Source organism: Neopsephotus bourkii, unplaced genomic scaffold (genome assembly GCF_033783945.1).
Source record: "Neopsephotus bourkii isolate Nb327-2 ecotype Australia unplaced genomic scaffold, CSIRO-AGI_Nbou_v1 NB_1154, whole genome shotgun sequence".
NCBI lineage: Eukaryota > Metazoa > Chordata > Aves > Psittaciformes > Psittacidae > Neopsephotus > Neopsephotus bourkii.
Window position 1 is genome coordinate 1,343,730 of NW_026901640.1, and position 26,677 is coordinate 1,370,406.

The following is a 26,677-nucleotide window of genomic DNA, read 5'->3' on the forward strand; positions in this document are numbered from 1 at the left end:
TTATAGAAAATCATTAAGCAATTAAATCCGGCAGGTCTCGCATCACAGAACGAGCAGCTTGAGGTCTGCAGTAAACAGGGCAGCGCTTCCTGGTCGGTTGGGATGTCTTCTTGGAGCCCTAACTCCAAGCCGGGCTTCCGAGTAACTATAATTATCTCCTAATTGCCATTATTGTTTAACGTTTTTAGCAGTTGCAAGTGCAAAGTGTTGGTTTTCCATGCGGATACAATCAGGAGCTGGGGTTCACAATGAAAGCAATTAAAATCCTGTGATTATTCCAAGCCTGCATGTCTCTACAACAGCTTCAATGTGCATCACTTGCCAAGGCATAGGCTAGAAACTCAGACAAATTTAGCATTGATTTAGTAACCCAGCAGAGCTCCTACCCCTCACTGCCTCCAGTGATTTGCATCTACGGCACTTTTGGAAGGATGAGGGGAGGGGAAAGAAAGCATTTTCTAGAATACATCCCTGGGGAATATCCAGCGGAGATAAAATTATGCACATGAATTATGCATCTGAATTGTGATTTCACTCCTATTTTTGTTGGGATTAGCTCATGTTTGGTGTGTATCCCTGGCAGGTTGCTGGCGGTTCCAACTCCCAGCAGGTCGCTGTGATTTCGGGTCCTGTGTTCCTGGCTCCTCACAGAGCTTCCTGGGATCCAGCCCAGCGGTGACGGCAGCCCCTGCTCCTTCATCCCTCGTGGGCTTGGGCAGGTAGATTTTCTGTGTTAATTCCTCAGTCTCTAATGAGAACAGATTTAGGTCTGGAGCTCCAAAAGCAAGTCTGTGCTGTGTTGTGTAGAGGTGTGTGCAGGCTCTGCTCACACCAGCCAGGCTTCACCTGATTCGGAGAAAACTCCAGGAACAAACTTGCCAACAAAGTTTTCAAGCTGACAAGCAGGTATTCTTTATTGCGGCGCCGGGAGACACGGGGGATAAATCCTCCTAACGTGTGTCCCCGTACTGCTATTCAAGCCACCCTTATATAGTCACTGGGCATACATACATATTCATGAGGCTACGTATGGATTACATCATTTTCCAGAGAGTTCCCCGCATGCGTACAGAATTGTGGTGGTGGTCTCTGAGGGTCGGTTACTTCTTCCAACGATCTTCATCACTTCTGGCAGCCTTTGAAGCACGCGCAGTAGATGCTCATACCAGTTTAATTGGTTCGTTAGCACCAGAGACATAATAATCCTCCTATCCTCCTACTTATCAGTTAGTTTAACTGTAGCCCATCCTGGACACCTGCCATTCCCAGATACTCCTTATCCCTGGGTCCTGTTCTTCTAGACTGTTTTTCTTAAAACTAGGCCAACTATAACGATTTATCTTGTGAGAATTCTTAGTATGTTCTCCAGTTGTACTCTGTTTTTTTTCTCTATGTATCCTGCACCTCAGTAATTTTCCATTGTTACTGTTACAAAGCCATCAAACTTAACATTACTTAAAACTTCTTATAAAAGTTTCTATATCCCATTTTGTGATTTTGTGCCCCTTTGTCTCACACCACAGTCCCCTGGGTCCCCATCATCTCCCAGGAAAGGCAGAGATGGAAGCATCCCAGCTTCTGCCAGCTCTGGGAGGATGAATCCTCGGGAGAGGAGCATGAAGGCAGTAGCAGTGTTCCCAAAATCTGGGAACCGAGTTCTTGTACCAGGCTCGGCTGCAATGGCCCTTATTACAGGGGAGGAATTATCCCAGCTATGGAATCATGTCCCAGTCTCTGCTGCTGCCTCGCACTAAGATCCTGATAACCCAGCAGTTGTTTGCAGGAGAGAGTGAGATTAGGGAAGGATTTCAAGTAGTTGTGTCTATTGTTCAGTGCAAACAAGCCCAGAGCCAGTGCTGTTTGTCCTCTCAGCTGGCCACAGCCTGGGAAAACAGCCGGGAAGGCTGTGAGACACCCACTGAGTATGGGGGGCTGAATGTGCACATGCCTATGGGGATTGGTAGATGTGCAGCGGGGTGCAGGTAGATCCGGTCCCAGGCCTGTATTACCTGCATGCACACTTTTGCAAGCATCCCTTTTTCCAAGGAAAGACCAGCAAAGGCAGGATTGATGGAAACAGTGGTGTTTGGGAAAGCCTGGGGCTCAAAACCCCCAAATTCCCATGCAGGTTTTGGGCCAGGTATGCTCCCAGAGCAACAACATGAAGATGAACTCTCCATTTTGCCTTTTACAGGAGGAGACAGAGCCGACAGCTCTGCAAGGTGAGGAGGAGGCAGGAGAAGCAGCATCAGTTCCCAGGTCATCATCACTTTGTCAAAATCAGCAGGTATCTGCCATGCCCTTGAGCTCTCCGTTGTGGCTCCTGTTTAGTTTGGCTTCCCCCTGGCAGCTGTCACATCCCTGCAGTATCAAACCACCTGCCTGAATTTCAAGGAAGTCATCCATATATTCAACAGGAATATCAACTTCCAGGAGCTCCTGAGGGCCTTGACATCAGAGCAGCTAAACCAGGGATTTCTGTTCACACCACTGGGGCTGGAACTTGCCCTGGCTGTGAGATGTCTGCTGGGGGGTGTCCTGGGGCTAAGCCCCATCCCAGCACCGTCCCACTGGTGAGATGAAGCCAGCCCAAGTGAGGGCACCTCCTCCATATGTTTTTAAACCAAAAGTGGCTTCTGGAATCAATAGAGAAGGTGATTCCTCCACAGCCTGGGGAATCCTGAGCACATTCCTCCTTGAGACCTTCAAAGGAGCCTGAGGAATGCAATTCCCACTAATTTGCTTTGAAAATACCAACTTCTGGCATGCTGGGAGGAAGGCTCAGCCCGGACTGTAGCTTTGCTAAGACAACAGTTTTGATGATTTATTAAGACTTACATTTTGAACAGCATTATCTTGGTTAATGTTAAGATGCTCCTGAGATTAATGAAAATGTCATACACTGACTGGGGCAGAAAGAGCCCATTTTATGTCCCCAGCCAGATGGCCCAGACCAGCTGCTCACTTTTCTTCTTTGAACTGTGATTCTAATGACTTCTGTGTCCTTTGAAGTCTGCTTCTGAGCTGCTGAACCAGATGTATTTGCATGACAGTAGCAGAGTTTTAACAGTCGAGGACTTGTGCTGTTTTCCCTCATACCCCACCACATTTGCTCTCCTTTGAGGGTTTGGAGGGGTGAGCAAAGATAAAATGTACCTTGGTGTAACACCATCAGCTGCAGCATCTTTACCCAGCTCTGGGCTGGTTTCTAAACCCATGAGCAGTGTCAGTCTGCTTTCAGTCATGGATTTCTGAGGGCATCACAAAAACAGGAGCTGCTGTCAGAGAACACACATTGCAGCACCGCTTTGAAAACAGGGCAAGGAAAAAGGAAGAGTTTAAAGATGTATTAAGAAGTTCTTAAAAGAATAAACCACAAAATAAATTTGTGACAAAAGGAACAAACCCCCAAGTGTGGGTTTGGTGGAATTTTGTGCCAAATAGAGAAGTTGGGAAGGCAATGCTGACATTCCTGGCTTTCAGACTTCAATCCCAATGCAGCCCTGCATGAGTCCATTCCCAGTTGCTGCCTCCCACAGCACTTAGAGGCTATGAAGCAGCTGCACTGCCCAGAGCAGTGGCTGGGCTGAGATGGCAGGGAGCGCTCTAAAATCATCCTTGCACAATATTAACACGCTTGAGGGTGTCTCTTTGCTACTTGTTTTGCTGTGACTGCCTCAGAGGCCTGTTGGAACAAATAATAAATGGAATGGTAAAGGTAAGAAGCACAGCTATTAGAACCAGACAGCCCCAGGGCAAAGAAGAAAGCCAAGGCCACAGCACTGGTGGCACAGCATGTACTTTTCCTGCTCGAGGTGCTCAGTCTGATAAGGAGATGAAGGAAAGGTAAAGTGAGGTGAACCAGGGGTAAGAGCCTTTCGAGTGAGGTTCCAGACCTTGGCTTCACCTGCCTGTGCCATGGAAGGAGAGGACACCATGCCCTGATCCTGCAGCTCTCCTGCTCCGTCCTGGCTGATGCAGATCCCTGTGTTGGCAGCGGTCCACATGCAGCAGGTTTGGCTCGGTCCCAATCAAGTGCATTTCCTCATCAACTGGGGCCTTTCAGTCCTTGGCTTCTCTCCTGGGATCCTGTTCACAAGGAAGTGGCGGGAGGCTGCTGTTCACTTGATGCAAGGAATGAATTCCAGGTGAGGTGCAGATCATATCTGAAGGAGCATCCGTAAGGCAGGCACGTTTCTCTTCCCAGCTACCAGTCCCTCATGTCCCCAGTGCTGTAAATCTGTTAACATCTCTGTGCTTCAACCAGGTACAGACAGATCTGGGCCAGGGCGACGGGTGTGCAACAGGAACAGCCTGTGACAGATTAGCAGCCCTCCTCTGCGCTCTGATTCCAGGTTACATCCATCACTTACAGTTGCTTTTAAAGAAATGCTGAGTGCCCACGATGGTTAAAACCTGCACATCCCCCCCCAGCCGCTCCTTGGGGAGCAGGGTGCATGGCTTCTCAGGGCTCCTGCTCCAGTCAGGGAGCACTGAGCCACAGTCCCAGTGGCTCCGGGTGTTGTGGTCATGGTATGGACAGGCGGTGCCACCTGCTGTGGTGCTCCCCATGGCCACGGCACCCAGTCCCAAGGCCCAGAGCTGCAGTCACTGCCTGGGGCAGGTGCTTGTGCTTGTCCTGCTGCTCCATCATCCTGAATTCCCCTTCCTTCCTGGGCTCAGTGCCATGTGAGAGTGGAATGGCCGTGAGGGTTAACAGTGCTGTGAGGGTGACACTGCTATGGTGGTGGCAGTACCATGATGGTGGTACAGCTGTGAGGGTGACATTGCAATGACAGTGACAGTGTCATGATGTTGATGCTGCAGTGAGGGTGATGTTGCTATGATGGTGCCAATGCTGTGAGGGTGACACAGGCACAAGGGTGATGATGCAGTGAGGGTGACGATGCTGTGATAGTGTCAGTGCAGTGAGGGTGACGATGCTGTCATGGTGTCAATGCAGTGAGGGTGACACCGCTGTGATGGTGTCAATGCAGTGAGGGTGACACAGCAAACAGGGGTGACACCGCTGTGATGGTGTCAGTGCAGTGAAGGTGACACCGCTGTGATGGTGTCAATGCAGTGAAGGTGACACCGCTGTTACAGTGTCAATGCAGTGAGGGTGACGCCGCTGTGACGGTGTCAATGGAGTGAGGGTGATGCCGCTGTGACGGTGTCAATGCAGTGAGGGTGACGCCGCTCTCATGGTGTCAATGCAGTGAGGGTGACGCCGCTGTGACGGTGTCAATGCAGTGAGGGTGATGCCGCTGTGACAGTGTCAATGCAGTGAAGGTGACACCGCTGTTACAGTGTCAATGCAGTGAGGGTGACGCCGCTGTGACAGTGTCAATGCAGTGAGGGTGACGCCACTGTGACAGTGTCAATGCAGTGAGGGTGACGCCGCTGTGACGGTGTCAATGCAGTGAGGGTGACGCCGCTGTGACGGTGTCAATGCAGTGAGGGTGACGCCGCTCTCATGGTGTCAATGCAGTGAAGGTGACACTCGGCCCCTAGGCCCCTCCTGCTGCTCCCGCCGCCCCGGAAGTGCTCCGCGTTGCCATAGCGCCGCCGGCGGGAAGGTGGAAGATGGCGGCGTCCGTGGAGGGGGAGACGGAGCCGGGCGGCTCCTTCCGCCGGTACCTGGCTAGCCTCGGGGCCCTGCGGGCCGGGGCCGGAGCAGGACGGCCCGACAGCAGCAGCCGCCGCACCGAGCTGGATCTGCTCTTCGACCAGCTCATCTCCGAGAGCTGCGGCACGGCGCCGGCGGCCGGGCCCAGCCCGCAGGTACCGCGTGGTGGGAGCGGGGCCATCGCGGGGTTCTCCTGCGCCTCCTCCGCTCTTCCCCCTTACCCAGCACCTTGGCCCCCCTCTGCCTTCACCCGGGTTCCCTCCGCTGCCTCCTGCGGGGCTTGTGAGCTCTGCTGCCGGCGTGGGGGGGAGCGGTGGGAGATGCTGGTGAGCGGGCAGTGATGGGTCTATAGGCAGCAGGAGTAAGTAACGGCAGAAGGACTGAGTAAGGTCATAGTCTGGTATTCGTACGATAAAACATGTCAAGTTTAAAGTGAGTCCTTCAAAGCTGAGTCCTGTAGTTACACGGTATTGACACTGCTTTGTTTGGAGCACACTGTACTTTGTTACTGCTCTATAAGCACTGCTGATTTACCCATTTTCCTTCATTTTTTTTCCAGACTAGGATTACTTTGCACTTAGGAATTTATTTCTTTGGACAGTGGTCTCCCCGTGCCCCTTCTGTGCATTGATCTGACTTTATTTTGCTACTATTATTGGCTTGGATTTAACTCTAGTGCTTAAGTTGTGTTGTTTGAGCAGTACTATTGCAATATGAGTCCTGTGTCAGCATCCCCCTGCAGAGGGATGAGGGCCTGTGGGTGAACGAGGGGAAGGGAAGCTCACTATCTGGAGTTTCATTCATTTCATTATCCCTGTGTATCAATGCCAGTGGTACCCACACGCAGATCTGGTTGTGCAGTCAGAGCCTCAGCTGATGATGTGGCTTCCACCCTGGCTTTGTAGTCTCTAAGTAATAAACTGAGGCTTTGTTTTCCAGGATGTCTGCGCGCTGCTTGTCCAAGCCTGTCAGCTGGTTCACCTTGATCAGGAACATCTTGTCAGCAAAGTCTGTCAGCTTATCCATCACTTACTTAACAGGTTTCAGGTAGGGAAAGTTTGGCCTTGCCCCTTCTTTCCTTGTGTGCTGCCTCCCGGGTACCTCACTAAGCCAAAGAAAGAGCGGCTGACGTGGCGGGGGGGCGTTCCCACGGTGACGGCGGGAGATTTAAATTCGGCTGTAACTCGCTACTCACACTCAGTCAGCTGATTGGAGCTAGCCTAGCTAGAGCCGCAGCCGGCACGCTACAGCGACCGCGATCTTCTACCGAGATCAGGAAAATCAGAGGGGATAGAGCGGAGCCACCGCGATTCCCCACATTAGCCAACACTTCCGGACTCCCGAAGTTCCAGCAGCCCTTGCGAAAGAGCGGCTGACGTGGCGGGGGGCGTTCCCACGGCGAACGGCGACCACTCCCCTGCCCCTTGACTTGAAAAAGCCTTTGAGAGGGCAGCGACCCGTCGCTGCCCACCAGGTGCAGGGAGGAACAGGTAGGTCGTTGTGCTGACCAGTATGGTCGCCTCCAGAAAGAGAGCTAGCAGTAAGAGGGCTGTAGCAACGCAGACAGAGACCCCGGCCCTAACCGTGGCTGTTCAGGTCTCTGGATGCAGGGAGTGCCAGAGCCTGCTGCTGCCGGGGGAGGGAGGACAGCATTCCACCTGTGTGAGGTGTGAGCAGGTGGATGATTTGCTTAGCTTGGTGGCTGAACTTAAGGAGGAGGTTGAGAGGCTGAGGAGCATCAGGGAGTGTGAAAGGGAGATCGACTGCTGGAGTAACTCCCTGGCTAACCAGTTGGAACGGCTCCAGGGAGATACCCCCCAAAAGAGGATGGACCCCCTGCCCTCTCAGACAGAGGGGGATGGACTGAGACAGCCCCTGTCATGTAGCTGTCGCCCGGAGGTAGGGGACCAAAAAGATGAGGAGGGTTGGAAGCGAGTTCCGGTTCGGCGTCGTGGGCAGCCCTCCTCCCTTCCTGCCCCGCTTCCCCAGGTGTCCCTCTGTAATAGGTTTGAGGCCCTGGATCTGGAAGGAGAGGTAGGTGAGGATGTGGTGCAAGGCCCGCCTACAAGGCCACATAGGAAAAAGCGGTCGACTTCGCACCTCAAGACTGCCTCTGGTAAGAAAGAAAGAAGGGTCATTGTAGTGGGTGATTCCATTCTGAAAGGAACAGAGGGCCCGATATGCAGAGTTGACCCTCATCATAGGGAAGTGTGTAGTCTGCCTGGAGCCCGGATCAGGGATATCACCAGGGCGCTCCCCAACCTGGTGCGCCCGACAGACTACTACCCGCTGCTGGTCTTCCAGACGGGTGAAGGGGAAGTTGCTTCCCGCAGTCTGAGGGAGATGAAGAAAGACTACAGGGCCTTGGGGCGGATGGTGAAAGACTCTGGGGCTCAGGTGATCTTCTCTTCGCTCCTTCCATCTTCTGTTGATGATGTGGGACTGAATGGGAAAATGCAGTCCATAAACGATTGGCTTCGAGGCTGGTGCTCCAGGCAGGGCTTTGGATTCTTTGATAACGGCTGGTTTTATAGGGCACCGGCCTGGACGTTGGCATGTGGGAAAGGTTTATCGCACAGAGGTAAAAGGATGCTGGGGCACGAATTAGCGGGGCTCATTTGGAGAGCTTTAAACTAGATTTGAAGGGGGATGGGGTTGTAGCTCGGCTTGCCTCAGTGGGACAGCGCTCCGGAATTGATGAAGACTGGGAGGCCTCCTGTAATCCTAGGGTGAAATCGGTGTGCTCGGCTCGCTCCCTGAAATGTCTGTACGCCAATGCGCGCAGCATGGGAAATAAGCAGGAGGAGCTGGAAACCTGTGTTAAGTCGGGAGATTATGACCTGGTGGCAATTACAGAGACGTGGTGGGACAGCTCACATGACTGGAATATAGTCATGGAGGGCTATGTCCTTTTCAGGAAAGACAGGCCAGCCAGGCGGGGTGGTGGGGTTGCTCTTTATGTGCGAGAGCAGCTACAATGCGTTGAGTTCTGTCCGGGGACAGATGATGAGCGAGTCGAGAGTCTGTGGGTGAGAATTAAGGGGCAGGCTGGCAGGGGCGATACTGTTGTGGGGGTCTGTTACAGGCCACCGGATCAGGGTGAGGAAGTTGACGAGGCCTTCTACAGGCAGCTGACAGCGGCCTCACAGTCACAGGCCGTGGTCGTCGTGGGGGATTTTAACTTCCCTGATGTTTGCTGGAAGGACTACTCGGCAACCCAGCCGCAGTCCAGGAGGTTCCTCCAGTGTATGGATGATAACTTCCTCATGCAAATGGTGGATGAGCCAACCAGGAGAGGTGCGCTGCTGGATCTCATCCTCACTAACAAGGAGGGTCTGGTTGAAGGAGTGAAGGTTGAGGGCTGCCTTGGTTGCAGCGACCACGAGATGGTAGAATTCAGGATCTTGTGTGGTAGGGTCAGTAGAATAGCAAGTAGAATCGCAACCCTGGACTTTAGCAGGGCAAACTTTGGCCTCTTCAAGCGATTGCTAGGGGAAATCCAGTGGGCTAGGCTGCTTGAAGGGAAAGGGGCCCAAGATAGTTGGTTGACGTTCAAGGACTGCTTTTTCCGAGCTCAAGATCGGAGCATCCCGACACGTAGGAAGTCGAGGAAGAGGGTCAGGAGACCTGCGTGGTTAAATAGGGAATTGCTCGGTATGCTCAAGTGGAAGAGGAGAGTTTACAGGTCATGGAAAGAAGGGCTGGCCACTTGGGAAGAATATAAGGCTGCTGCTAGAGGATGTAGGAAAGCTGCTAGGATGGCTAAGGCCTCCTTGGAATTAAAGCTGGCGAGAGGGGTCAAGGACAGCAGAAAGAGCTTTTTCAAATACATGGCAGGTAAAACTAACACCAGAGGCAATGTAGGCCCGCTGATGAACGGGACGGGTGCCCTGGTGACAGAAGATACAGAGATGGCAGAGTTACTGAATGACTTCTTTGTCTCTGTCTACTCTGCCGGAGGCAGTCCTGAAGAGCCCTGTACCGCTGAGACCTCGGATGAAGATAGGTCAACGGAGCGGTCTGCCTTAGTCGATGAGGAATGGGTTAAAGACCAGTTGAGCAATCTGGATATCCATAAATCCATGGGTCCAGATGGGATGCACCCGCGGGTGCTGAGGGAACTGGCTGAGGTCATTGCTAGACCGCTCTCCATCATCTTTACCAAGTCTTGGGAAACGGGAGAGGTGCCTGAGGACTGGAGGAAAGCAAATGTCACTCCTGTCTTCAAAAAGGGCAAGAAGGAGGACCCGGGTAACTATAGACCGGTTAGCCTCACCTCCGTTCCTGGGAAAGTGATGGAACACCTTATCCTTGGTGCCATCTTAAGGCATATCAAGGATAAGAGGGTTATGAGGGGCAGTCAACATGGCTTCACCAAGGGGAAGTCGTGCTTGACCAATCTCGTAGCCTTTTATGAGGAAATAACACGGTGGATGGATGATGGTAGAGCGGTGGATGTGGTCTACCTTGACTTCAGCAAAGCGTTTGACACGGTCTCCCACAGCATCCTTGCGGCTAAATTGAGGAAGTGTGGTCTGGATGATCGGGTAGTGAGGTGGACTGTGAACTGGCTGAAGGAGAGAAGCCAGAGAGTTGTAGTCTATGGGGCGGAGTCTAGTTGGAGGCCTGTATCTAGTGGAGTGCCTCAAGGGTCGGTACTGGGACCAGTATTATTTAATATATTCATCAACGATTTAGATGAGGGAATTGAGTGTACTATCAGCAAGTTTGCTGATGACACTAAGCTGGGAGGGGTGGCCGACACGCCAGAAGGCTGTGCTGCCATCCAGAGGGACCTGGACAGGCTGGAGAGCTGGGCGGGGAATAACTTGATGAAATATAACAAGGGAAAGTGTAGAGTCCTGCATCTGGGCAGGAACAACCCCAGGTTCCAGTATAGGCTGGGGAACGACCTGTTAGAGAGCAGTGTAGGGGAGAGGGACCTGGGGGTCCTGGTGGACGACAGGGTGACCATGAGCCGACACTGTGCCCTTGTGGCCAAGAAGGCCAATGGCATCCTGGGGTGTATTAGAAGGGGGGTGGTTAGTAGGTCGAGAGAGGTCCTCCTTCCCCTCTACTCTGCCCTGGTGAGACCTCATCTGGAATATTGTGTCCAGTTCTGGGCCCCTCAGTTAAAGGACAGGGACCTGCTGGAGAGAGTCCAGCGCAGGGCAACTAAGATGATTAAGGGAGTGGAGCATCTCCCTTATGAGGAAAGACTGAGGGAGCTGGGTCTCTATAGTTTGGAGAAGAGGAGATTGAGGGGTGACCTTATTAGTGTATATAAATATATAAAGGGGGAGTGTCACGAGGATGGAGCCAGGCTCTTCTCAGTGGCAAACAATGAAAGGACAAGGGGTAATGGGTACAAATTGGAGCACAAGAGGTTCCACTTAAACCTGAGAAGAAACTTCTTCTCAGTGAGGGTGACGGAACACTGGAACAGGCTGCCCAGGGAGGTTGTGGAATCTCCTTCTTTGGAGACATTCAAAACCCGCCTGGACACGTTCCTGTGTAACCTTATCTAGATGTTCCTGCTCCGGCAGGGGGATTGGACTAGATGATCTTTTGAGGTCCCTTCCAATCTCTAACCTACTGTGATACTGTGATACTGTGATACTGTGAAGCCAGGGAGACCTCCTGCTTTCTTACAGTGCTGTGGAGCCAACCTTCATGCAGAGTTGCTTGGATTTTTCCCTGTATTGCGTGTTTACTCTTAGCTGAGGTTCTGATCTGTGGCTCTAGCTTGGTTCCCCATGTAAGAACAGCTCTGTCAAGCATGATACACCATCAAAAATATCCAAGTTACAGGACACTTGGGTTGGTTTATCCATTTCCTAAGTGTTGGCTGATTCTGTGATGCTCTGTCGTTTTAACAGCCAGATCACCCAAGTCTGTAACCAGTTTATCTGAGCATATTAGTATGTGCTAATATACTAGTTAATATACACAGTATATTAGCTCCAGCAGTACATAATGATGTTTTCTTGACCTTCTCTGTTCCAACAGGTGCTGGTTGACGAACAGAACTTGAATTTCCTTCTCTCCTACTGCATCTCTGCTCTTAAACAGTGCAGCTCTTGGACACATGTGGAAATTGTGCAAGCCTTGGCAGCTCTTGTCTACAATAATGGACCTAAATGTCAGAAAGTGAGTTTGCAAGCACCCTATTTCTACTTTTATTTATTTTTTTCCTTAAAAGAAAGAATAGAAAACGATCATGTTCTCAGATTTCCTTATCTTCATGTTAAGATTAGGTATCATTTAAATAGTGACTGATGGAAGTTGAATTTCAGATGTGGTGGATGTATCTACTAATAATAAGGATATAACAAGAATCTTCCCATGCCAAATACCTCTATACCTGCAGGCTGCAGCTATAGGGACCACTTCTTACCCGGCTTGAGCCAAAGACAGGCTATTAAAGAAGGGCACCAGGCTTAGTCTGCAGTCTGACCACCCTGGTATACCTGTGTACCAGGCAGGAAGAACACGGGGAGCTTCAAATTGCATGTTACTCAGCAGGCTCCATTGAGGAGCCTGAAATTTACCCAGTAACCAGATCAGTGGGCTCAAAGCCTTTTCAAAGTGGAGCCTATCAGGTGTCAGTCCTGAGGGGTCTGCATGAAGCTCCTTGTTGCTGCAGCATGACTGATGGTGCTTGGTGTGTTGAATCCTGCCTTCGCCAGCTCTTGGCAGCGTGCAGAGCAGTTTCTGCTGCTGGGCTGAAGCACGGGGAGGTGATGGTAGCAGTTTTGGAGCTGCCAGCTTGCGTGGGTTTGTAGCCTATATAACTGCAGCAATTTGGTACAGCAGTTGTTACTAACTTAGCTTTGTGTCTGGGAAGAAAGCATAAACTGGGACTCAGCCTCAACTGTGCTCACACTCGGGAATTTTCAGTACAAAATCAGGGAACTTTGGAAGTTTATGTTTTCATGTCATTTTTGTCTAAACATAATCTGTCTGTGGGATCTGGATCTGCAGCTGACAGCTCTTTTTTTGGTAGCATAGATATGTTTAGCTACCAAGCAGAAGAAGCAGGAGGCTGAGGGAAAAGCACTGATTCCTAACGGCTCCTGGTGGTTTGTTTTAGCATCTCCCGGATTTGCTGGGCAAGACTGGGCTCTTGGTGCAGCTCAGCGATGCTGCTCAGCCCGACGTGGAACTCCGGAGGGCAGCAGTACGCAGCATGGCAAACCTCTGTCTCAGGTGCGTGCGAGCCTTCCAGATGGGGGAGTGGGTGCTTTGGGAGATGGACATCTGACAGCAGGGACGGCTGCTCTGCTCTGGGCTGGGAAGAGCAAATTTAGGTCTAGTAAGGGGTATATGCATGAATTTGAAATGTAGAACTTCAGTGCTCCAAGGGCTCTTTTCTCTGGATAAAATGGTAAACTCTCAGTCTTCCAGATATAATGACACAGATATTAGTTTAAGGAAGAAAATAAGAAATGTAGTTCTGGGTGGTCCCTGCAATGGTCCTCTGGGTTAATTTTGCACAAGGAATTGCCAGTTAAAAGCTTTTACAGTGATTGTCAGTTATTCCATTTTTCCGTTCCACATGTAAATATGCTGATGCCACAGTCATTCTAAGCCCTTTTCAATGCTGATTTTTGCCTAAAAAGCATTTATAAGCATGAGAGCTTGTTCAGCTATGCTTGGAGAGTCATTGTAATCAAGAAGCAGGCCACAGAAGCAGCGTAGGTGTAAGGCACGCTATGACTGTACTAGCTCTTTGTGCAGGTTTCCTTCTGTTCTTCACAGTGGTGGAGCTGATCCCTTTCAAAGAGCCACCATCCACCTGAGGCTGTGCTCTTCAGCCTAGCAGAGGGCTTAGGTCTGAGTCTGTGGGATGGATTGTAAACCAACCACTTGTCTCTTCCTGCTTTAATCTCAGCGTGCCTGAACAGCCGTACTTGGATGAGTCCTACAGAAGTGTCTGTTTTCAGACTTTCCTAAGTGTTCTGCAGTCTTCAAAAACCTCTGATGTAGATGACATCACTTTTTGCATGGTGAGTGTAATTGTCTAGAATACTCTCATTAGGAGATTGTGCTGCCGGAATGTTGGAATTTGGAATATGTGACATTTGGAATGTTGTCAACTGAGATTTTGCTTAAATAGTCTGGGTTTTTAATAAACCTAAGTAAGTGTCCCAGTAATTATGTTGAGTTAAACCATAATTGCCCAGAAGGTCACTTGAAAAATGTGAACCTTCAGTGTTTTGGGAAGGAAAAGTACGTAATTCTGTGTGTTGGTTTTCAGTTACTGCAGAATGCACTGAAAGGTATCCAGTCACTTCTCAATGGTGGGAAGATGAAGCTAATGCAGACTGACCAAATAGGATCTCTTCTTGCAGTATTGAAGGTGAGTACTTCAATCCACCTTGAGAAGGAGGCAGACTCTGGAAGGTGCATGTTCCAGATGCTTGTTAAATGGGAAACAATAGAAGACAAGAAGGAGGGAGCAGAGAAGCATGAGCATGGGGGGGAATATGTATTGTGAGATATAAAGATGACACTGAGTTTCTCTCACAGCTTCTTCACTGGAGTTCCCACAAAAGAATGTGAGAGAAAGATGTGAGGCTCATTTTTTTGGACCCACTTAAAATCCTTTTAGATGTAGTTGAATTTCTGATGTTGCAATGCTGTTATATAGCACTTACAGGGGAGAGGCAAGACCTAGGGGAAGGATTACAACCCGAACTGAAAACTGATGAACACCTGAGTAAATACAGAGTAAATCTTTGTGCGTCACAAAGGGAAAGGACCGTAAATGGTTTTGTTTCTATTCTAGAAATGTATGTTTCATGGACTGCCAGGACTGAGCATAGAGGTGCCAGCAGCCTTGTACCCAGTTCCACTACCTCAGTACGACAAAAGGTTGCCTGCCAAACAGGAACAGTCAGAACCAGCCACCATTAAGCAGACAGGGGTAAGTTTGAATTACACTGGTTCTGCTGCATGTTCATTGTGCATGTGTTTGTGCAGTTGTGTGTTACCTGACTGATGTTAGTTGTTCTTTGTGCTCTGAGCATCTGATACATTTCACATTCTTTGCTTTAAAGGTATTGGTCATAAATCTCTGCTCCGAGTAAAACTGCTTTGTAAACTCAGATCAGGAGAGCAAATGGCAGTGAGGAGATTGCTTTACCTGAGCTGAGCTCTGTGCATCAGTTACTCATCTATAGCCAAGAATTCTTGGCCTGCAGACATGGGATCGATGCGTGCAGACGAGGCAAAGCTTATTTTATAAGTTACATTTTCTCCCTAACACTTGCACAATTGTTTGACTCTTTCCTAGGGGAGTCAAGTTCATCTTGAGACTGATTTCCTCCCCCCACCCCATTTGTTCTGCTTAATCCTTCTACAGGTTATTTTTTAACCCTGTAAACATTTTAGATTACCAATTATCTGAAAGACATGAGAGAAAATAAAGATGTGTGGTCATGTTGACTTGTTTCTTTTTACATGTTGAATGTCTACTGTATATCTACAGCAGCATTTACCATTCCTCTTCTTCAGTCCTCACTCCTTCAATCACTTTTGTGTGAAATAGGGTTTTTAACTGAAAGCTTTCTGATGAAGAGGCCAAACCTTAAATTTTGAGGCTATTCAGATATTAACTGCTTGCTTACACTAAGGTATTCCTATACTGATGTTACTGTTGCTACTAAAAATCAGAGTTTGCAGACTCTCAGATACTAAAGATGTGGTTTTCGTCTTAAAACAGAACAGAAAAAAAAAGTCCAAAGGGAAACAAAAGAAGGGAGAGTTTGTGGAGGAAGGGAGAGATTCGGGTGATGCAGGAAATGAATCAGCCCTTGGAGCAGACATGATGAAGTTGCACTTGGGAAATGTGCAGAAGAATCCTGGTTCAGATCCTCGGAGTCGTGCATCAGATGTTGCTGGGAAGGACCCCTTGTCTTCACGTTATCCTAGCTGGAAAAGAATCAGCAGCAGTGAGTCGGAATATACCGATGCTGAAGGTGGAATACAGAGCAAAGTGAGGTGATTGTTGTTGGTGTAAACATGAAGCACAGCAGCAGAGCGTGCTGGTGTTCATAACAATTTCAACTCGTGTGTCATGTTAAAACACACCTTCTGTCCCTGCAGACCTGACGTGAATTTTACACCTGTGCAGCCTCCCACACTTCCAACAGGGTCCTAGTGCTTTGGTCTTAAAGCTGTTGAGAAAATCAACAGCTTTGATTTATGGGATAATACAAGAAGATAGGGAAGCTGTGATTTGTATTGGTTTGAAATCAAATTTGTTCTTCCTCTTCCTATTCTTGGTCTGAAGAATTTCTTCTCACATCTGGCGCTAATGCTAGTGAGAGGTTGAGAGGCTAGGTCCATTACTCTTCCTTGCTGCTATTTCATGAATCCTTTTGTTTGTTTTTAAGATCTTACCAAGCCAGTGTTCGTCAGGGGGCTCTGGCCTGTTTCCTCTCTGCTATAAAATCAATGGAAAAAAGAGTTCTTTATGGCTACTGGTCAGCGTTTGTTCCCGATGCTCCTGGTATTGGCAGCCCCCAGTCAGTGTCCTTGATGACTATTGCTTTAAAGGACCCTTCTCCAAAGGTGAGGCAGCTCTGAGTAGAAAAAGCACTGTATTTTTGCCATGTTAATCTTGAGTTGTCTTCTCTGGCCTTCAGTAAGTACTTTGGCTACTGTATCTGTGTTGCTTGGTCACTGTGCTGCAAGAAATTAAGAGGATGTATTGTGTAAGGAAAAAAAGGATTGGTTGTATTGTGAGATAAAAATAGTTGGAGTTGAATTTTCTCTTGTCTGAGAAGGAGACTTCCCAAACTTTTAATGTTCTCCATGAGCTCGAAGGAGGTGTTAAGAGTGGGTAATGAATGTTTTATCATTTCAGACCCGTGCCTGTGCTCTTCAGGTCCTCTCAGCCATCCTGGAAGGCTCCAAGCAGTTCCTTTCTGTTGCTGAAGACATTAATGATCACAAGAGAGCTTTTACTCCCTTCTCTGTAACTATTGCTTCTAGCATCCGGGAACTGCACCGCTGTCTGCTGCTGGCCCTGGTGGCAGAATCCTCTTCTCAAACACTGACACAAATAGTCAAGGTAACTGTACCGTTAGTGTTCTGAATGCTGCCCAAGAGATGATATTGATCTCTGGATTATGTCTTGAAGAAGGATTGCAAGGAATTACTGTGGTGGAGATGGTGGGAAATAATCTGTTACCATCTCATGCGACATCATTGATTGAGTCTTCCTACAGAGCTCTAGGGTTCTTTCCAGCACAACTCTCTTGTTCCTGCATTCATTTTGTGTATTTTTGGGGGTTGAGTGAACCTATAAAATGATTCTGAAGACTCACATTGGCTTTAAAAGTGGAAATAGGCACAAAAAGCTTTCCAAGGGCTACGGAAATTCCTTGGTCTTTATGCCAGGTCACAGCAGTTAAATACTTGTTCTTAGGAGCCAAGTCTGTAGCCAGCTTTCAAACAGCAGATAATTGCATTTGGTTTTAGGTGCCCTTAGGTAATTAGCTGTCAAAATGACCTAAAATTGCCAGTATAAAACCAAATGTGTTGGAGGCCAGGCTGACATAACCACTGCTCCATGCATGTTCTTCCGTGTGTTTCAGTGCCTTGCAAATTTGGTTTCAAATGCCCCATACAGCCGTTTAAAACCTGGGTTGCTGACGAGAGTGTGGAACCAGATAAAGCCCTACATTTGTCATAAAGGTTTGTATTCCGTTTGGCTGGAGCCTCTTTGTTCATGTGATCCCTTCATTCAGCAGTGCTTGTTATGAAATAGTTGTGGATTTCCCTCTTTCCCCCTGTGCTTCATAAATACAGAAACATATGTATTTCTATTGAATTACATGTTATGATCTGTCTTGTCTGAAAACTGCTGAAGGATGCTGATGTGTCAGTGAGATGCTAATGGAGTGGCTTTTTCTTCCCCTGCCCTGTTCTTTCTTGCAGATGTTAATGTCCGAGTTTCTAGTCTCACATTATTAGGGGCTATAGTATCTATCCAAGTACCTTTACCAGAGGTGCAGTTACTTTTGCAGAAGCCCGGTTCTTCAGGGCTAAGTCATAGTGGTAGCACAACCCCTCACCGTTCTAATTCCTCTGAGCAGTGGAGAAAAGCCCTCCCCTCAGAAGGGGAGCCTGGGGACAACCCAGCAGGATGCACATCTCCAGAGCCATGCTGGCTGCTCCGTCTCTGCGTTTCCATCATCGTTCTGCCCAGAGAGGATTCCTGTTCTGACAGTGATGTGAACTTCCCATCCTTTTCCAGCGTTTATGAACCATGTCCCCTTCGACTGGAAGCCTTACAGGTGGGGAGATACTGAATGTGTTGCTCTACAGGCACTCTTGCTTGGTTTTTTAGCTACAGGAGACCTCACTTACAGTAAATAATTCATTGTGTTGCTACCTGATAGTGCTTTTGTGGCTGGTTTTGAACAAGGTAATGAACAGGAAGGTTTTGAATGAGCTCTAGTATTCTAGAAGTTGTATTGCAAGGTACATCAGAGTTTAGTATGTGGTTCCAGTGTTGATTTGCACGTGAGCATCCTCTCTGTGTGTATTTGGGGTATTTTGGTTTAATAAAAGAACAAAAGGGTGAATGGATTTTCTTTTGTTTGTGTTTAGGTGTTGGCGCTGCTTGTGAAAGGCCATTTCCCTATGGCTCAGGGCTATTTCCTAGAGCTTGGAGAAGTGGCTTGCAGATGCATGGAAGAAATGGATCCATCCATTCAGCTTCACGGAGCCAAAGTAAGAGCATGAGGAGTGTTGCTTCACTGAGTCAATTTTATCTATTAGTGTGCTTTGCAAATACAGATGAGTAGTGATGGATATGCAGAGCACGTGTGATTTAGCATATGCCGGTGCAGGAGCTGTGTTCTGTCACCCAGAGCACAGCTCAGAGGAGATTTCCTCTTTGTGTGGCAATTTGTTACGCTGTCCTAGCTGATGACTTGATGTAAGAAAGGCTTTTCCTCTAATTTCTTCACTAGCAGGGACAGAATAGAGTCCAAAGCAATACTGAATCCTTCCGTTTTGTTCCCTGGGGAAATAATGACAGTCCTAGGTAAAGGTTGCTATGGTTCCATGGAACTTGAGGCTTCCCTGATGAAGACCCAGTTGCCTTTTGTTTCCTTGCAGCTCCTGGAGGAGCTGGGCACAGGTGTACTGCAGCAGTACAAACCCAATTCAGCCATCAGCCCTGATCAGAGAGTATCGGTCAGCACGGTAAGAGTGTGGGCTCCCTCTGAGATTCCACTTCACTGAGCTTCCTCTCTTGAGTGCTCTGCAAAGCCACTGGCATGGATGAATAAATCAATTGCAGGAAAGCACAAAGGGACTCGGTGCCCTGTGGCTTTATAGGTGCTGATAGGGAGAATTTTGGTAGACTTCCTTCATTGTTCTGTTTGTGTCTGTAGGCAGGTGGTGGTGGGGGGGTGTTGTTTCACATGGTGTTAACACTGCCTCTCTGCCTTTCCTCATTCCTCCTCTTCCTACCTCCTTGAAGTCAGAAAGGTGGAAGAACAGAGTTTGGTGAACTTGCATTGTTACAAGAGCCAGCCTGCATGTTCTGGCTGCTCACGAGTGCAGAAGAACCACAGCACATGCGATTTCAGGAAAGGCCATTGTTTGAGGCTGGCTGTTGGACAGGTTTGTGGAAGCTGGGGCACTGGCATTCTGGTAGTAACTTCGGCCTGGTTAAGTCTTGCTTCTGTGAACAGAAGCAAAGTTTAAAAGCTTCCTTGGCTTATGCTAAGTATTGAGCTGGTCACCAGTGATCCTACAAGATAGGAGACATGTCCAGTAGCACCAGGGTCCTGTTACTCGATGTGAATGCAAATTGTCAAGCATATTAATTGGATTCAAGAAGGGGGTTGTAATTCTACCTAATGCAAGCTAATCCAAGTGTATACTGCCTTGAGAAGGAAAGAAACAGAACTCAGTGAGTAAGTACTTGATAGCAGGACTAAAATGTTTCTGAATGCCAAGTAGTTTAGGCTTGTGAAGAGTTGCATTCACTTCCATGTGTGATTATGCTACCTGCTGTAAGTATATCTTAAAGATGATCATAGCAAAAGACAACCTGATGTAGAATTCAGGTGTAATTGCTGAGTTTAAGTAGATAAACCTGGCTGCTGCTTCTGTAGGTTGTAACTTTCTGGACCATGATGTTGAATGGCCCTTTGCCTGGCACTCTTCAGAGCTCTCCCCATCCGACTCTGCAGACAAGTGCCTGTGATGCCCTGTCCTCTATCTTGCCTGAAGCTTTCAGCAGACTGAAGGTAAGAGCACTCCTTTAAGGTGGCATTTTTAAACCCACTGAGGTTTTGATCTTGTCTACCAGATTGCAGCAGTGTAAAGCCTCTTAAAGCTTAAAATGAGAGGGTGGAGAAACCTTCCAGATTTTTCATAAGCATTCTGAACAGGTTGTGACCACTGAAGACTGGAAAAGGCAATGTTGGGAGTTATTAATATGCCAGAACAATTAAACTGTGGGTCACAGAAGCTGTTTGGCCCTGCCATGAATGCTTGGCCTTGTCAATGATGCAGAAGAGATGGAGGGCAAGAATTTCATTGCTTGAGGGAGGGGTGAAGGGTTGTTATTTTGCTGGTTAAATCTTTGAAGACACAGCTGAGCTAACAGCCATGGACTGATGGTGGTCATCAGTTCACATGCATGGCTTTTCTCTTGGCTGGCTTTTAAAACACTGAACTGTGGCAACTGCCCTGGCAGAAGCAAACAAATATGTTGGCCTGACTCTCCGTTTGCAACATAAAATACGCTTTTAAACATGAAAGCCTTGGCAGTGTATCACCACTGCATTGTGCCTCTCCTTTTATGTCACTGTGCCCTTCTTGATGGGAGTACTCTGCCAGATCTCATTTGCCCAGGAATTGCTAGTACAGCAGTATCTCTGGAATTCTCCGTCCGGTTTCTCCAAGCACAGCATGTACTTCATCCCCCTGTACTTTGATCCCGTACACTCTCTTGTCCCTGTGGGGTCAAGTCAGTGCCCACTCTGACCCTTTGCTCTGATGAAACCAAGATCTTTGTCATGGATTGGTAAACTGACAATCTGTCCGGGATGAACTCAGTCTGCCTGGCTGTCCTTGTTAATGGAGGGGAAAGAGTGAAGTCAGACAGGAAAAACCAACTGATCCAGTGGGTTTACCTCTGCTGGGCCGTGCTGTCTGCATTTGGATGATAGTTAATATTTTGGTTTCCTTTGTAGTCTTACCTAACAACAACAAGATTATGTTTGCTGGAAGCATGCCCATTTCCTGTGTGGCATCCTGAAACGCCACGCAATTTACTTTAAAGCTTATGCTCTGAATGGTAGTTTGTATAGGTTCCACATCCAAGGGGTTTTCAATTGTCTTAGTGAGACAGAGATCTTTTCACTTTCTCCCTATTGCCATGACTGGTTTTCGTTGCAGAATGACCAGCAGATCCTGTGTGTCACTCTGCTCCTTGGCCTGAACCACAGTGAGAACCCGCTGGTGAAAGCTGCTGCCGCACGTGCACTTGGAGTCTACATCCTCTTCTCTTGCCTCAGGCAGGTCAGAACTGCCCTGTTTTCCTTATGTTGAGCCATTTCATAACGGGTCTGGTGAAGCGTAAGATGTGGGACATGAGTTCTTTTGGAATGAATCGGCCTTCCTGCTTGCTTTTGGTCTGTAGTGTGTATGTAGCTCTTCCTTATTGTCTCCAGAGCTGATCTTACCTCTTATGTGGTGAACAGAACCAGTGCAGGTTTCTTCTCTGCAGAAGGTAAAGTGCCTCATAAGTGAGAGCAAAAGGAGGGAAGCCAGGATCTTCCCTGAGCTCTTAGGGACAGAAGTGGGGGGCCAGGTTGGCACAAAGGAGCTGCAAGAGATGAGGTGAAGCTGTGAAGGCAGAGCAGGGATACACCGTGTTTTTAATGTGAATGCTTCAGCTTTGCTTCCAAGCTCAGAAGTAAAGCTTCTCTAGAGAAAAATGCTGGATGGTTTCCATAGGAAAACTTGGTCTTGGCTTGGCTGAGCTGGGAGAGTCCGGAGTTTTTGCAGTGTGGCCTGAACTGTGTGATTGTAATAATTATGCGATAGCTGATGTTGAGATTTGATTCCAAAAGACTTTGAAAGCAAACTCTTTTCCATAGGCAAGGGAATGAAAATGAAATGTAATGGCCATAGAAGAGAAGATTAAACAGGCAGCTCAAGAGGGAGTTTGGAGAAGGAATTACTTCGAGTGGGATTTGATGAGAGTAAGATTGGCAGTCCAGGAAATGATGTTAAATCCAAAGTAACTAAAGCACTAATAAAATGAAATAATACATTGAAACCTTTCAGCAACAGCCACTCAAGGGAGTGGTGAACTTGATCACTGTTAATTTAAGATCAAACCAAGCTGTACAAACATACTGAGAATATGAATGGAGCTGGTCTCTGTGCAGGTATCGTTTCCCCTGGAAAGGCCAGAGTGAATGTGTTACTGAGGAAGTCACCTGAGTCTTTGAAGCTTCCTGACTTTGCAGCACTTCTTACTTTCATAGGACGTGATGTTTGTGGCAGACACAGCAAATGCTATTCTGGATTCCCTCCATGACAAGTCTCCAAACGTCCGTGCCAAAGCAGCGTGGTCCTTGGGCAATCTTACAGATACCCTCATCATCAACATGTACGTAAGTGGCCTTGGCCTCTGCAGTTCCTCTCCCTGCCCCTACTCCTGTAGCATCACACAGAGGGCACTAATCTACTTAGTATCAAAACCCCCTCAAATTTGGCTTAGGTGCTTCTCTTTAACCACTCAGCCTGTGTGTCTGTGACCCTGTTACAAGAGTCTGGTGTCCATCTGAGGGCTGAGTTCTAAACTGCTTGGGTTCAGCTCTTTCTGCTCCTTAGTCTGGAGTCTATTCCAAGTTTACTTTTCACTTTCCTATTGCCTGTGTGTTGCTGTGTGTAACTGAGTTTTCCTGGTTACTTTCAGCATAACACAGGAGGAAAATTAATAAATATTTAACACTTCCTCAAGCCAAGGACTGACCTACTGTTACATTTTTAACAGGAGGAATAGTTATCATATATTCCTGCTGCAGAATTGCCTCTGAGCAATTCATTGCCCTCTGTTTTTTATTACAGACTTAATGCATTGCTAACTGGCTTACTTGCATTGATAGTTTGGTTTTAAATTAATAAACACAGTGGTCACATGTAGTAAGGTCTGCCTTACATATTAGCCCTCTAAAGAGTGAAGGTTGTTCATACGCCTCTCTAAGGGATTGTATCCCATCTTTGGGGATGGATCATCCGAGCTGGCCTTTCACTGTGCGGTTCTCCTGCCAGGGAAACGATGGGACAAAGTTTTCATGAGGAATTTTCGGATCTCCTCCTGTTGAAAATGTTACGCTCCGCAACTGAAGCATCCAAAGACAGAGACAAGGTACGAGCGAGGGTGGAGCTGTGTCATGGTGTGGTTAACTCTTGCATTGTTGTTCCAAGGAAGAAAAGGAGCGGGGGGAGATGTCACTGGTTACTTTGGGGTGTTTTGCCCCAGTGATGGGAAGCTGCAGCTCAGCATCCTCTCTTGAGGGCTCACGTTTGGAGGTTTCCTGTTTGACCTGCAGGGTAGCTGATTGTGCTTTTCCCCAGTGCAGGAGTGGGTTGGTTTGGTTCTTTCATTTAAGAGCTTGCCATCTGATAAGACACCAAATCTGATTCCAGACAGGCTCCTTGTTTGGCTCTGAGCGTGATTTCACAGCAAACTTGACAAAAGCTTTGCCTATAGGCTGAAAGCCAACATGGTTTGGGGTTTTTTTGTGTGTTATGTGTGTTCCAGGTAAAGAGCAATGCAGTCCGGGCCCTTGGGAACGTGCTTCATTTCCTTCAGCCGTATCACATAGCAAACCCTAGGTTCAGGGAAGCCATTGAGGAGTCTCTCCAGGCCCTCATCTCCACTGTTCAGAGTGAGGCCACTATGAAAGTGCGCTGGAATGCTTGCTACGCCCTGGGGAATGTGTTTAAGAACCCTGCCTTGCCACTCGGTGAGTAACGTGTCCCCCTGGCTCTGGATTTGCACAGCAAGTTGTGGTCTTGATAAGAAGGGCTCTGTTACACGTGTGTTGGGGAAGAGGGGGAAAGCAAACTGAGCAGAACCTTGTTGTCAGAGCATTCCTGCCAGTGAAATAGGCTCAGATCCTACAAATGTTAATACAGGCACCAGTGTGCTATATTCAGTTGGATCTGTCATGTTAGAAGAGAGCATGAGGATGGGATTATAGCTGTGAATAGATGCAAAATGTCACTTTTCCTCTTAAAAACCAGTTAATCTTCTGCAGGAAGCTTTGTAAATAATTTTTCATTTCATACCCCCTGATTCTCTCATTTACACCAGAATAAATACAGTAAATGTAAAAACCCATTCAATATTCAGGAGGTGGATTTATGGTTTTATGTATTTTGATTGGCATGGGTTTGGTTTGGGGTTTTTAGGAGAGGCTCCTTGGACTGCCCAAGCCTATAGTGTCCTTTCCTCAGTGGTGAAGTCCTGCAAGAACTTTAAAGTCCGGATCAAGTCAGCCATGGCCCTCTCCATCCCAAGCAGGAGGGAATGCTACGGCTCCACCGAGCAGTTCTGCCACATCTGGAGTGCCTTGGTGGTCGCCCTGCAGAAGAGTGAAGACACCGAGGACTTCCTGGAGTTCAAGTACAGTGCCACCCTCAGGACACAGATCTGCCAGGCTCTGCTCCATTTGTTGAGTTTGGCAAAGAGCACAGACCTGCCTGTCGTTTGGGAAACCATAACAGAGAACAGGGATGCAATCAAATCCTATGTCCTGCAGTATCTGAAATGTGGTGCTGAAGAAAACGAAGCAGGAACCCACACGGACTTGGGTGAGAGGGAGGGAGTGGTAAGAGGAGCTATTGAACATCTCGGTGGGTTAGAGAAGCAGCTGCAGGGCAGGGCTAGGGTAAGAGTGTCTGTTTACCTGCAGGATATCCTAACAAACCACACCAGTGCTGCTGAATTAAGAGGCTTAGAAACACCTCTTTTGGTGACCAGCAACCTACACTTCTGAGTGGGCACAGGGGAGAACCCACTGCTCTCACACGGGCCATCCGGCACGAGCGCTTCCTCTAGCTGGTGTTTAAACAGTTGGTTTCACACTTCACAGTATCACAGTATCACAGTAGGTTAGAGATTGGAAGGGACCTCAAAAGATCATCTAGTCCAATCCCCCTGCCGGAGCAGGAACACCTAGATAAGGTTACACAGGAACGTGTCCAGGCGGGTTTTGAATGTCTCCAGAGAAGGAGACTCCACAACCTCCCTGGGCAGCCTGTTCCAGTGTTCCGTCACCCTCACTGAGAAGAAGTTTCTTCTCAGGTTTAAGTGGAACCTCTTGTGTTCCAGTTTGTACCCATTACCCCTTGTCCTTTCATTGTTTGCCACTGAGAAGAGCCTGGCTCCATCCTCGTGACACTCCCCCTTTATATATTTATATACACTAATAAGGTCACCCCTCAATCTCCTCTTCTCCAAACTATAGAGACCCAGCTCCCTCAGTCTTTCCTCATAAGGGAGATGCTCCACTCCCTTAATCATCTTAGTTGCCCTGCGCTGGACTCTCTCCAGCAGGTCCCTGTCCTTTTTAAGCTGAGGGGCCCAGAACTGGACACAATATTCCAGATGAGGTCTCACCAGGGCAGAGTAGAGGGGAAGGAGGACCTCTCTCGACCTACTAACCACCCCCCTTCTAATACACCCCAGGATGCCATTGGCCTTCTTGGCCACAAGGGCACAGTGTCGGCTCATGGTCACCCTGTCGTCCACCAGGACCCCCAGGTCCCTCTCCCCTACACTGCTCTCTAACAGGTCGTTCCCCAGCCTATACTGGAACCTGGGGTTGTTCCTGCCCAGATGCAGGACTCTACACTTTCCCTTGTTATATTTCATCAAGTTATTCCCCGCCCAGCTCTCCAGCCTGTCCAGGTCCCTCTGGATGGCAGCACAGCCTTCTGGCGTGTCGGCCACCCCTCCCAGCTTAGTGTCATCAGCAAACTTGCTGATAGTACACTCAATTCCCTCATCTAAATCGTTGATGAATATATTAAATAATACTGGTCCCAGTACCGACCCTTGAGGCACTCCACTAGATACAGGCCTCCAACTAGACTCCGCCCCATAGACTACAACTCTCTGGCTTCTCTCCTTCAGCCAGTTCACAGTCCACCTCACTACCCGATCATCCAGACCACACTTCCTCAATTTAGCCGCAAGGATGCTGTGGGAGACCGTGTCAAACGCTTTGCTGAAGTCGAGGTAGACCACATCCACCGCTCTACCATCATCCATCCACCGTGTTATTTCCTCATAAAAGGCTACGAGATTGGTCAAGCACGACTTCCCCTTGGTGAAGCCATGTTGACTGCCCCTCATAACCCTCTTATCCTTGATATGCCTTAAGATGGCACCAAGGATAAGGTGTTCCATCACTTTCCCAGGAACGGAGGTGAGGCTAACCGGTCTATAGTTACCCGGGTCCTCCTTCTTGCCCTTTTTGAAGACAGGAGTGACATTTGCTTTCCTCCAGTCCTCAGGCACCTCTCCCGTTTCCCAAGACTTGGTAAAGATGATGGAGAGCGGTCTAGCAATGACCTCAGCCAGTTCCCTCAGCACCCGCAGGTGCATCCCATCCGGACCCATGGATTTATGGATATCCACACTTCCTGAAGTCATCCATAAACCTGATGGAAAAGATTGGAGAATTTAATATATTTTGTTATTATTTTTCATTTCTGTGCTCAATGAACCCCTGGTTCTGCTTGCACATCACCCGTGTCCTGGGTTCAGCTGTAACAGCTGCTTTTCTCCTTACTCATAGTTGGTGCAGTTCTGTTACAGCATTACCCTTGGAAAACAAACACCTTCTCCTTGGTGTGTTTTATGAAACCAGCCTGTTCTCAGCTTATCTGGAAGCACTGGGTTACTCTGGCTGCCGTATTCAAAATCACGGTTGTAAAGGAAGGGCCTGGAAGAATTTTGTTTTTCTGAACACTGCAAATGTTGTG

The 26,677-nt window shown here is 48.3% G+C and overlaps 1 protein-coding gene across 1 annotated transcript; it reads left to right on the forward strand.

The window, feature by feature from the left end:
* The first annotated feature begins 2,097 nt into the window (after positions 1-2,097).
* On the forward strand, positions 2,098-24,751 carry HEATR6 (HEAT repeat containing 6). Its single transcript, XM_061363357.1, has 20 exons — positions 2,098-2,287; positions 6,569-6,676; positions 11,639-11,779; positions 12,723-12,838; positions 13,524-13,638; positions 13,890-13,991; positions 14,421-14,558; positions 15,357-15,634; positions 16,030-16,207; positions 16,503-16,709; positions 17,236-17,335; positions 17,579-17,937; positions 18,254-18,376; positions 18,767-18,853; positions 19,774-19,908; positions 21,065-21,187; positions 22,162-22,286; positions 22,952-23,048; positions 23,445-23,649; positions 24,098-24,751. The coding sequence occupies exons 1-20, from the start codon at positions 2,123-2,125 to the stop codon at positions 24,682-24,684; spliced, it is 3,489 nt and encodes a 1,162-aa protein (XP_061219341.1). The 5' UTR covers positions 2,098-2,122; the 3' UTR covers positions 24,685-24,751.
* Positions 24,752-26,677: the final 1,926 nt, after the last annotated feature.